At 34.5% G+C, this 11,310-nt stretch overlaps 1 protein-coding gene across 1 annotated transcript; it reads left to right on the top strand.

Moving 5' to 3' along the window:
- The first annotated feature begins 5,525 nt into the window (after positions 1–5,525).
- Positions 5,526–6,842, top strand: LOC144439685 (tyrosine-protein kinase receptor Tie-1-like). The gene is made up of 4 exons (XM_078128923.1): positions 5,526–5,617; positions 5,921–6,008; positions 6,337–6,436; positions 6,751–6,842. The coding sequence occupies exons 1-4, from the start codon at positions 5,527–5,529 to the stop codon at positions 6,817–6,819; spliced, it is 348 nt and encodes a 115-aa protein (XP_077985049.1). The 5' UTR covers position 5,526; the 3' UTR covers positions 6,820–6,842.
- The last annotated feature ends 4,468 nt before the right edge of the window (positions 6,843–11,310 follow it).

Genomic DNA, 11,310 nt, shown 5'->3' with positions numbered 1-11,310 from the left:
ACATCCATCTATCCATCCACCGACCCCATCCATCTACTATTCAAACAATAACCAATAAGTAATATTTCAATCAGCTGCTGTATAACGTATGTATGAAGTGAAATTTGAAATTATATGTAATGCAAATAAGTACTAATTACTAAACTACTAAAAAAAATATATCATTCCGTAAAACATACTTTTATATCTTATTATGTAGTTAATGAACTTGAGGAGAAGCCATATGAAGATATAACCAAAGGAGTTTCAACAGGTTAGACCCATTATATATACACGCACACGCACACACACACACACACACACACACTCTCTCTCTCTCTCTCTCTCTCTCTCTCTCTCTCTCTCTCTCTCTCTCTCTCTCTCTCTCTCTCTCTCTCTCTCTCTCTCTCTGACTTAATCCAAGGTACGTATGAAACAATTAATTATAATAAGTCTATGATGCTCTGTTATTAATATTGCATTTACAATCAAATATATATAGTTGTGTGTGTTTACCCCACAGGACACAGCAATGCGGTACATTATGAAAATGTACATAAAGGACTGAAAAATGAACAATTTCAAGTTGATAAGGTGAATTCAAAGGTAAGTTAAATGTCATATCATCAATGTCTATATTGTTCACTGTTACGTTGGTTTATGCCATGGCTAATGGTGGAGATGTCACACTACACTAAAAGTCTAATTTACCCACATTTACCAAACCTTTACCCTACCTGTAACCCACCTAACCACCATATCTGTCTAGTACGACATTTGACTGTCTACAGCCCCCAGGGGAGATATCACCGATGGTGAATCAAGTCTAAGGTGGAACTTCGTCTCATACTCACCGTATTTACACATTCTCTGCTTAAGCGTTACCCCGGGTGGAAAGACATGGTTAAATATGACTTTTCGTATAGTGTCATAGTCTACTTCTTTCTATTGCAATAGGTCGTACTAGAGGACAACACGTATGCTGCTTTAACACCCGCAAAGACGGAAGAAGGATTATATATGAAACTCGGAGATATGGCTTTAGAAGTTCCGAAGGATCGTTTGAAAATTAAGACTGTTATTCATGTAGGAAGTAATCATAGCATTGCCAGGGGTACTGCTGTACATATTGGTGGTAACGAAGGGTTTACTGACGTGGCTATAAAGATGCCTAATGGTAAGACATGTAAACATACTAACGCTTAACAGACTCTAGTAATTCGACACATTATCGAATATGGCCAGATGGATGCAAAGGTGATATTAATAACGTAATTCATTACTTCCAATACACCACTAAGATGCTTTTGTTCTGTTTGAAATGGGAAACGATGTGATAAAACATACTCCATATCCATGTTTGCAACTCATCAATCGCAAACAAATAAACAAATTGAACACGGAGTATATGATAAGGCAGTTATTTATAAACAAGATTGTTATTATGCATTTTGGTTTTGCATAATTAATGACTCAGAGGTACAAAGGCGAGCTCATAGAAGTGTGACCATGCAGACAAATGTCAATTAAGTTGATTCACCAGGATGAGGTCACTCCTTGTCCAGAAGGTCACTTTAACAATGGTAAATTACACAGTCGGAGTTTATAATAGTAAAGAGAAGACCAAATCCAGTAAGCACACTGATTATAATACAATAAAAAGGACGGTTCATTCACAACCCTTTGGAGTTAAAGTTAAAAAATGTGAAACATTAAGTTATATCACTGTTACAATTATGTTAGTAATGAACAAATAGTTACACATATGTGTATCAACAGGGACAAGTACACCATGTAGGTTTGCCCTAGCTGTGCGGCCTAATCGTTGAGGTACTGCATTGACATTTCATCTCAGGTTTACTATCATTTCATATATGCCTGGATATTGGGTTCACTCAAAAATGTATGTAACCGTAGTGATTTTACTAAACTAAGTGGGATTAAAATTCGGCATTGATATAAAAATCAATGATAAAGTTATTTAATGTGTGGCGTTAGTTTATTGACTGAACAGTCCTCTTAGTCAATGTATGATGTACTATTAACAGTAATGTAGTACTTGTTTTGAAAGGTTATCTGGTTTACACGTATTTATTACAGACAATTTGGATGAAAAAGGTGACCTAGATATTACAAAGGAAATAGAATTACTGAAAACCCTCCCAAGACATGCCAATATAATCGACATTCTAGGATGCTGCACAAAATCATGTAAGTCTTTTCCACTACTCGTTATAGCTTTAGATTTGTATTGATGCCTGGAAACAAAATAGATACGCCTTTCATACACAATGTTTATATCTGCATATGTGATCATTGCTTCTTCAAAGTGTTCATGAAAACCCTTATATGAAAAGTACATAGATAATTACTTGACAAACATGAACAAAACACGTCAAAATATGTCTATTCCTCAAATTTTACAGCTCCAGTTTCTCTAGTGATGCCATATTTGTCCTCTGGTAATATGAAAGAAGTCTTAGAAGACAATCAAGAATTGTTTAAATCTTGCACTGGAACACTGACTGAAAGAGAATTGTTATCCTTCATCTGTGACGTAATCAAAGGAATGAAACACTTATCTGACAATAAAGTAAGCATTATTATATTATACCAGTATATTGATGACACAAATCGAGAGATCTGATTGGTCGAGACATCGAACTAGCGCGTCTAAAACGAGCGATAATGCACTGCTGGCACGCGTCCAAATTTTGTTTGTTTTGGCTACGGTCGAGCGTTGAGTTGCAGTCCGCTGTGATACTGATAGTGAACTCTTCGAATTGTCAGAGGAGGATTTTCTCTCAATGAGACAATATTTTATGAGAAATTATTGAAGGAAATTTCGAAAGCAACCAAGTCATCGCGTATTTGTTCAAATCATCGCCTACTACATGTATGATGTACTAAGGTCAAGGCATGCACGAAATCAGTCCCAGCCTCGGCGCGGCTAGCTGGAGTGAGCTGTCCTGTCATAAAAATGAAGTAAGTGAAAGAGCTTACACTGGCCGACTTACCATTAATCTAAATAGAAATTTGTCTGGAATAATGTCCTAGAGTATCAGTCATCAATCCAAGAGGGAAATCCTCAACCCCGAAAATCTACTGACGTAACTTCCAGTAATATAAATACATTGTAAATATCAACCTCACCGAGTCGCGAATTCGGCCGGGAACGATCGAAGCATGCTGTATTCAATAAACCACTTCAAGTTTATACCTTGAGTCAAACAGGTTGTTTATTCATCACTGTGCACTTTTAATGAGCCAATCAATGTACAGATTATCTCTAGAAACGATTCGCAGATAAAATAAATCCAGTCGCTGCACGACGTTCATGTTGAGGCCAAGATCAGCTGTCTTGAAAGCAGCGTTATTGTTATGCAAATTAGCCATGACCACAGGGGCGCATATGAAACGAGAAAACGTTAGTTCTTATCTTGCTTCCGATATTTTCAATATACTGGTATAATATAATAGCGATAAACCACCCCCTGGGGAAGGTATACCACTCGGTTTTGACCAGTGAACTCAATATATGCACTCGCTATCGCTCGTGCATATATTTCGTTCACTGGTCAAAACCTCTTGGTATACCATCCCCAGGGGGTGGTTTATTGCTTAAACATACTACGTATTGGGGCATGGAACATAGCAACATGACTAAATCTGGTGTATTGCCTTTAACTACGAGCTTTATTCTACTTATTGTTATTTACATGATGCTGAAGAGTATCCCCCTTAACACCCCCCTTACACGCATACGAAAACATGCCGACATACATATACATACATACATACATACATACATACATACATACATACACACATACATACATACATACAAATGTACATACATACATACATACATACATACATACATACATACATACATACAAATGTACATACATACATACATACATACATACATACATACATACATGCACACACACATACATACATACATACATACATACATACATACATACATACATACATACATAGCCACCCACATACATACATACATACATACATACATACATACATACATACATACATACATACATACAAATCATGCATATTGACCTTTAGCTGTCTTGTGTCCTGCTAATTCCCCCATTCACACTTCCACCTGTTTTCATGCATTTCTTTTGCACTGGGTCTTTCACACCCTAAAGGATTCATTTACATTTTTTTAACAATTGTTCACTCACTCACTCACCCACTCACTCACTCACTCACTCACTCACTCACTCATTTACTGTCTTGACGATGCCCTACTAATCAGGCAAAAGCGAGTCAGAGCTTTTGGAAATCCTTTGTGATGAGGTTTGCTTAGACTATCCAGTTTCTATTTGAGTTTTTAACTATTGACATCTATGTCAAGTTCACAACACTACACAAATTACTGACGCTATATGTTGCCCAAACTAGCACTCTCATATCAGGTACATAGCTCAAATATTTCACACATTATTGTTCATACTTTAGATTGTACATAGGTACCTGGCTGCGAAACATGTCATGGTGGAAAGTTCGATGACCTGTAAGATATCCCAGTTCGGATATGCCAGTAACGTGATAACTGTTCAAAGATTCTTCGATAAAACGACGGTATGTAAATTATAATATGTAACATTCGACTGGGCAAAACAGAAGCAATCACCATCAGCAATAAGGACATCGACTAACCAATTCACTTATTTTGTATGCTAGAAAGAATATTTAATCATTGTCCTCTCAAAATTAGAATACGTAAATAAAGCCACAATCCTCTTCAAATATATCACTGCTGTGACTAAATGACAAGGCGATTTAAAAGAAAGTGGTGCACATCAACAAAACGATATTGTAAAGAATATGTGATATAAATGAAATGGCTGAAGTTTGATAACTGACAATAATTTCCCCAATATGGATGGAGTCCATTGAAGGTTTTACACAGGAAGTCCCGTAAACATACCCATTTCCTACTACTGCAGATAGAAAAGAGACTGCGTGGGCTGCCACACAAGAGAAAAAACGCACTGCAGGAGTCGCCGCTCTTCTATCAATCGTTAACTAGTTTCTATAGATATTAGTTTGATGGTTGCGTGTTTGCCACTGTCATATACATTTAACGAAATCTGCATCCAGACTGCTGATTACAGAGATATTGGAAGTAGAGAAAGACAAACCACAATTATTGCAATGGTTAGCGGACAAAACCCCTACCTTTTTCGGATTAGATACATTGTCAGTTGTATTCGATTTTCCTCGATTCAGATCTTTTTATCTCCTCAGTCTATATCTACCCATATTGTTTAAAAAACTAACCTAATAATTTATACTTAATTTATCATAGCTAAAAAATAAATTGACAAAATACCATGAATTGTTTCGAGTGTTATAGTTTGTTTATGCATTGGTCACTGTGGGACTGAATGCATATATACTTGCAATGTACAAGAGCTATTCAACATTTTAATAGTTTGTTTATATGTCATGTTGCATTGTACAGTTTATAGTCCGCGTTTTACTTCGCAGGATAATATGCCACGTGAATGGATGGCACCAGAATCGGTTTTGAAGAAAGAATTCTCAACTAAAAGTGATGTATGGTCGTTTGGTGTTGTGTTGTGGGAAGTAGTTACTTTAGGTTTGTATAAGATTGTCTACCCTTGAAGTTCAAACAGACTTTGTATTGTAACGAAATACAAGCACCGTGTGTAAAACAAAAAATGTTCAAGTAAAACATACATACATACATACATACATACTTTTCGATATTAGCTTTATTTCTGTGCTTAGTCCTCTGTTTTATCAGGTACATTGGAAAAAGTGCACAAATGACAACAGCTATTACATCAACTAAACATATATTTGTTTAATATATGTAGGCATGTAATCATAAGGGGGGGGGGCGATAGGCAAATTAAACCCAGTTTTCTGATTCTTTCAGGTGCTACTCCATATGAAGGAATCAGTGTTGCCGATCGGGTATCCAGTGGATATGCACTTCCAAAGCCTCCTCAATGTGGACCTCAATTGTAAGTTCTCATCTTTTTTAAATACTAGCCCTGTAAATAGGTAGAGTCTGTTGTTTGGTCCCCATGCCACCCCCTCCCTTCTCCCTTCTCATATAGCAAAGCAAAATATCTCCTTGCATATGTGCAGTGTGGCAAAATATTTACCTTGCATGAAAAGTGGTAATATAACGTGTGTGTGTGTGTGTGTGTGTGTGTGTGTGTGTGTGAAGTATTCATCCTCAGGACATTTTGTATCTTTATCTGACAAAATATATAATCATTGGATGAAAATAAAGTAAATGACAATTATGATACGATCGTGATCGGACAAATAAATGTTCTTTCCTAGGAATGAAATGATGACAGCCTGTATGAACCGAAAGCAATCAAAACGTCCAACGTTTAAGATTCTTTTGGATACGATAAATTCATTCAACAAAGATAACAAGGTGAGTGCACAAATAAAATGTTATCTATACAATGTCATATGACCCCTTTTGTTAAATTAATATGAAATGACAACCATAAAATTTGTACTGGGTAAGTCAACATATACATGTTTTTTTTTTTAAAAAGATTATAGTCTAAGATATATATTTGAATTGATGTAATTCTTACAGTTGCAGGTAAAAAGCGTAACTTGCATGATTTCTTGAGGAAAAAACGCTGAAAATGTCAAATAAAACTAAGAGAACGATATTGAAATGATATGAATCCATGTTTTCTTGTTGACTTTAATTCCAGAATTGTTTATCTATTTTAGAAATACATCAACCTTCAACGACTAGGGGAATCGCCATACGCTAATCTAGGATGTACAGGTGACAAGTAAGGATGTCAAAGACAAAGGAAGAGGTTAAAGTATAAATGGAATATCAATATATTGCTATGGATAATTCCATACTTTGTTGTGACAATAATCTTTTAAGAACACACGTTTTTCTTTTACTTTATAATCACATTCAACATCTGCTACGATTTAATGAATCTAAATATTTGTTATTTGTTCATAATATTTACATTTATTGTGATGTGTTACTTGCGATTTCAGAGAAACGTCAAGTTGATGCTGTTCATTTATATTGTATCTTTGCTATGGGTTATTGAATAATGGCAGATAACAGAAATACATTATTCATAATTTTGCCCAATTAACTCTAATATCATCAGGGATGCAATCACGTCATTTTATAAACAGAACATCACAGAGAACATTTACAAAAAAAATATTTCATTTTCAAAATGATAGTACGGCTTTATTGTCAACATAGCAAATGGAGAAGTAACATAAAATACAAATTCAAATGTGTTTTAAAATGTTTAATTTATTTTATAGATGCTACTTTTGTCACTGACGAAAATAGTATATCGAGAAGTGACACGAATGGAACAGGAGAGGTCGAAGTATATTTTTTGTGGTTTCAAATATATGTGTTTAGTGTGTTTTTGTATGATAGAGCGCAAAGGCTACATATAGTAAATAATCAACACGGTATTTTGATACATTCATTCTATTAATGATTTTTTATGCATGGCAACATATTATGTAGCCCATGTGGAAATGTGTAAACATCAACTTTGTATGAAATATGTGTCTCCTTTAAACTGTACATTGTACAACCTTTCATACATTTACATTTGAATACTTTTCAGTCGTTGACCTCAATACGTCACAATCCGTGACCTAAACTGGTTACAAGACAGGTTGCCACGGCGTTCTTTGACATAGCATACCATTAGTGTAGTCAATATGGCTTTCTTGGTGACCCAAGAATTCAACAAAAGTAAAGGTCACGAGACCATTCTACCAGGGCGTGATTAATCAAGAATGAGCTGGACCGCCTGTAGTGTCTGACGACTAAAATGTGTCGTCTGCTGTCGACAATATGATGTCAGGGTACATTATTTTCTAAGCTTTAGTCAGAGCCAGGAACAGTTATGTTATTCAGACCATTGTCAATCACAAAAAAGTCGAATTCCATCACTGACTATTTTTATACTTTTATAATACAATCTTGAATTTATAGTTCAATATGTATACATATATTTATACCAATATTTTGTTCCACTACAGTTTCGTACGTCACGTGATACTTTAGCGAGAACACATAAGTTAGTTTTAAACTGTGTAATGCGTAGCTGGATTCGTAGTATTTGCATGTCAATGTGGTTTGAGTGTCGACCCAAGAATTCAACAAAAGTGAGGGTCACAAGTCACTTCAACTTTGAAGTGATTTACGCAAAATAAAGTGAACTGATTGTAGTGTCAGATGAATATAAAAGTCGTCTGCTTTAGATAATATAATGCAATTGCCAGTCCTTACGCTGACAAACTTGACATATGAAAATGTATTGAACAAAGTTTAGATTGATAATATGAGATTAGTCGTATAACATATTAAACTGACATAACATGTATAATGCCATTTTAGACGTCATACATTTTTAAGTGTAGAACCCATACAATGGGGAGAATGTGTATCACTTAAAAAAAGTAGGCTTTGTTTGTTAAAAATGCTGTGTTTATTATTATTATTATTATTATTATTATTATTATTATTATTATTATTATAAAATAATTATAATACTAGTATGTATTCTAGACATTATCGACACACTATCTATATTTACGTGATATTTTTATTAGATTTTTTACAAGAGGTTTCTATGCATGGCAACAGGCGATGACCTCAATACGTCTCTGTCGTTGTTCGGAAGAGATAACAATAGAGATGTCACGAGTTTCTTTCACATGACAGACAATGTATCAAGCGTCTTAACGTCTGTGGATAGAAAAACAAGCACTGTAGTCGTCACATTACATGGTACTGAAAGGTACCGTCAATATATGTGCTTCTCTTGTGTATGGTGTATTAGTTTCTGCAATTTTTAAAAAAATATTTTGTCATAAACTAAATCTAAGTGATTATTTTGATTTGCATGGCTTTGTTCTATAGGCGGATTCAGGAACAACTTACTATGTTATTGATATCATTGAATCTTTCACTTATAGATGGGTAATATTTTAAAGTTACATATAATATATTTCTGTACAATCACATATATTGTAGGAAAAAACAATAACACCACTACCAATTTATTGATTTCATAAACATAATTGAGTCAATGTAGTAGTGTATAAACTACACCAGTATCTACACCAGTATTTCGTTGTACAACAATGTAACAGCGTACTCAAGACAAACACATAATTCAATATTAGACATAGCAGTTTACGTCTTACAGCTGCAGTACTGGGTATATTGTACGTCTTGATCGTTGACCGTAAACTTTAACAAAAGCAATGGTTGTTAGACCCTTAACACACTATATGCAGGACACAGATAAATGTCATGTACAGTCGAAAACCCAATGCGTGGGCGAGTCACTGGACTAACACCGTTAGCATGTATAATTCCTTTAACAGTATGCACAAGAAATAATATCAGTTTTATTATGAAAGATATGTAAATCATGACGACGTAGAAATTGACATTTAAACAATGAGAAGATCTACAACAATATTACATTCAACCATAGAAATATATAGACGGTGCATTTCTTAATATCTGCAGAAATTAAATACTGTTGTTAACTTGTTGGCGGATGTATAATTTGGGAAAGAGACATCAATCACAATCATAAAGCATACAGTGATAGATTTAGATGGTAATATACACATCATGCCTGTATATTCAAGTTTAGATATTAGGATAAAAGAAAGATTTTAATCAATATATAGATGTTTTTTTTTTTACATGTATTCGAGCAAAGTGAGTTATATAATTACACATATTTTAGACATTAGTCTATTTCTTGGTGTCGTTACATACGTACACTCACTGTATTACTCATATATTAACATATATATTATGTAGACTCCGTCTTGATTGTCATATTAATAATTCAATAGAAGTGCTTGTTATCACTGGCATTATTTGCCTAAGTCATTGACCTGCATTTGGTGACTAAAGCAAACATCACGAGCCTTGCCTATTGACAGACATAAACGTATGGACATTGGGAAGAGAATATCAAATGTACTGGTTATCTTCGATATAAACAGGTGAAGGAGATCACTTTACATGTTACTGCAAATCTTAGACCCTCCCAAGTTTCAAATCGTATAAGTATGGGCTACAAAATCAATTTCAGTGACTTGAACTTTTACAACGTTGTGCAAGTTTTGACCTTTGATCTTTGTACGATGAGTTAGTATGACATTTCTGTCACATGTTCCATATATTACATTGGTCTCAAAGGAAAAACGCATAAACCAATTACAAATTTGTGACAAAATGTGTCAAGTAAATATGTTTTCTTGTCGGTTTTACTTCCTGTTTTGGAGAAAAAACAGGACAACAATTACAGAAGCATGCATTGAATAAAATACCTGCATTCATACAATGTAAATGGGTCAGTCTCCTGATTATCTACATATGAATATGACTTGGTTGGTGGACGGAGAAGTAAAACACTAAGAGGTCAAATATCCCTGCTACACGATTGCATTGACAAATATCTTGAAAACGAACGAAATATCAAATCGACATTCTTCGTTAGAGGGTGTACTTTTTTATGTCCAGTGTTAGTCTTTAAATCCACATTCTTTAAACAACTTTGAAATACTAATATAAGTAGTTCTACTGTTTATTATAAATTGAACTAAGCTGGTACTAAAGGGAAAAAAGGACAAACTTTCTGGTATTATTTGACAAAATCTTTTTTGATGTTTTTACCACTTTCTTTCATTGTGTGATTTTTGCACAATGTGTTATTACGATATATCACTGCCCTAGATGGCAAATATTACAGCCGTCTGTTCACGCATGCTTCTGAAATGTACAGTTTTTTTTTGTATAGTTTCTGCCATTTCTTATATGGTTTGCACAAAATATATCATAATGATCTAATGATTGAGATTTGCATAAACATAGCATAAAGTCAGATTCGGGTACAAATATGTCATCAAGACTATTCGTAATTAAACACATTGTAGGGCAAAATAGCATCATTTTCCGTGTACGAGATTAAGGAAGCATACTCAAGAATATATAGCCTAATATATATGTACATAAGACTTGGTACGCAACGCACAACACATAAAGCTCTATTGAACACACTAATGTTGAACCTTTAACATGTAGTAGAATTGAGTAGCCAGGTATTGTTTAGAAATCAATGCCCGGTGCCAATTGTTTGTTTACCCAGGGCTTTAACAAAAAAAGAATCATGTTAGCCTGCTATTTCTTACAAAATAACTTATCTTGGCTTATCAGGCAAAAGTAAAACTCGTGTATGGTCGACAACCTAAATGAAAGTT

Source organism: Glandiceps talaboti, chromosome 9, assembly GCF_964340395.1.
Source record: "Glandiceps talaboti chromosome 9, keGlaTala1.1, whole genome shotgun sequence".
In the NCBI taxonomy this organism is placed as follows: Eukaryota; Metazoa; Hemichordata; class Enteropneusta; family Spengelidae; genus Glandiceps; species Glandiceps talaboti.
Note: the sequence above shows the minus strand (reverse complement) of the source record. Positions and strands in the feature narration are given on the sequence as shown.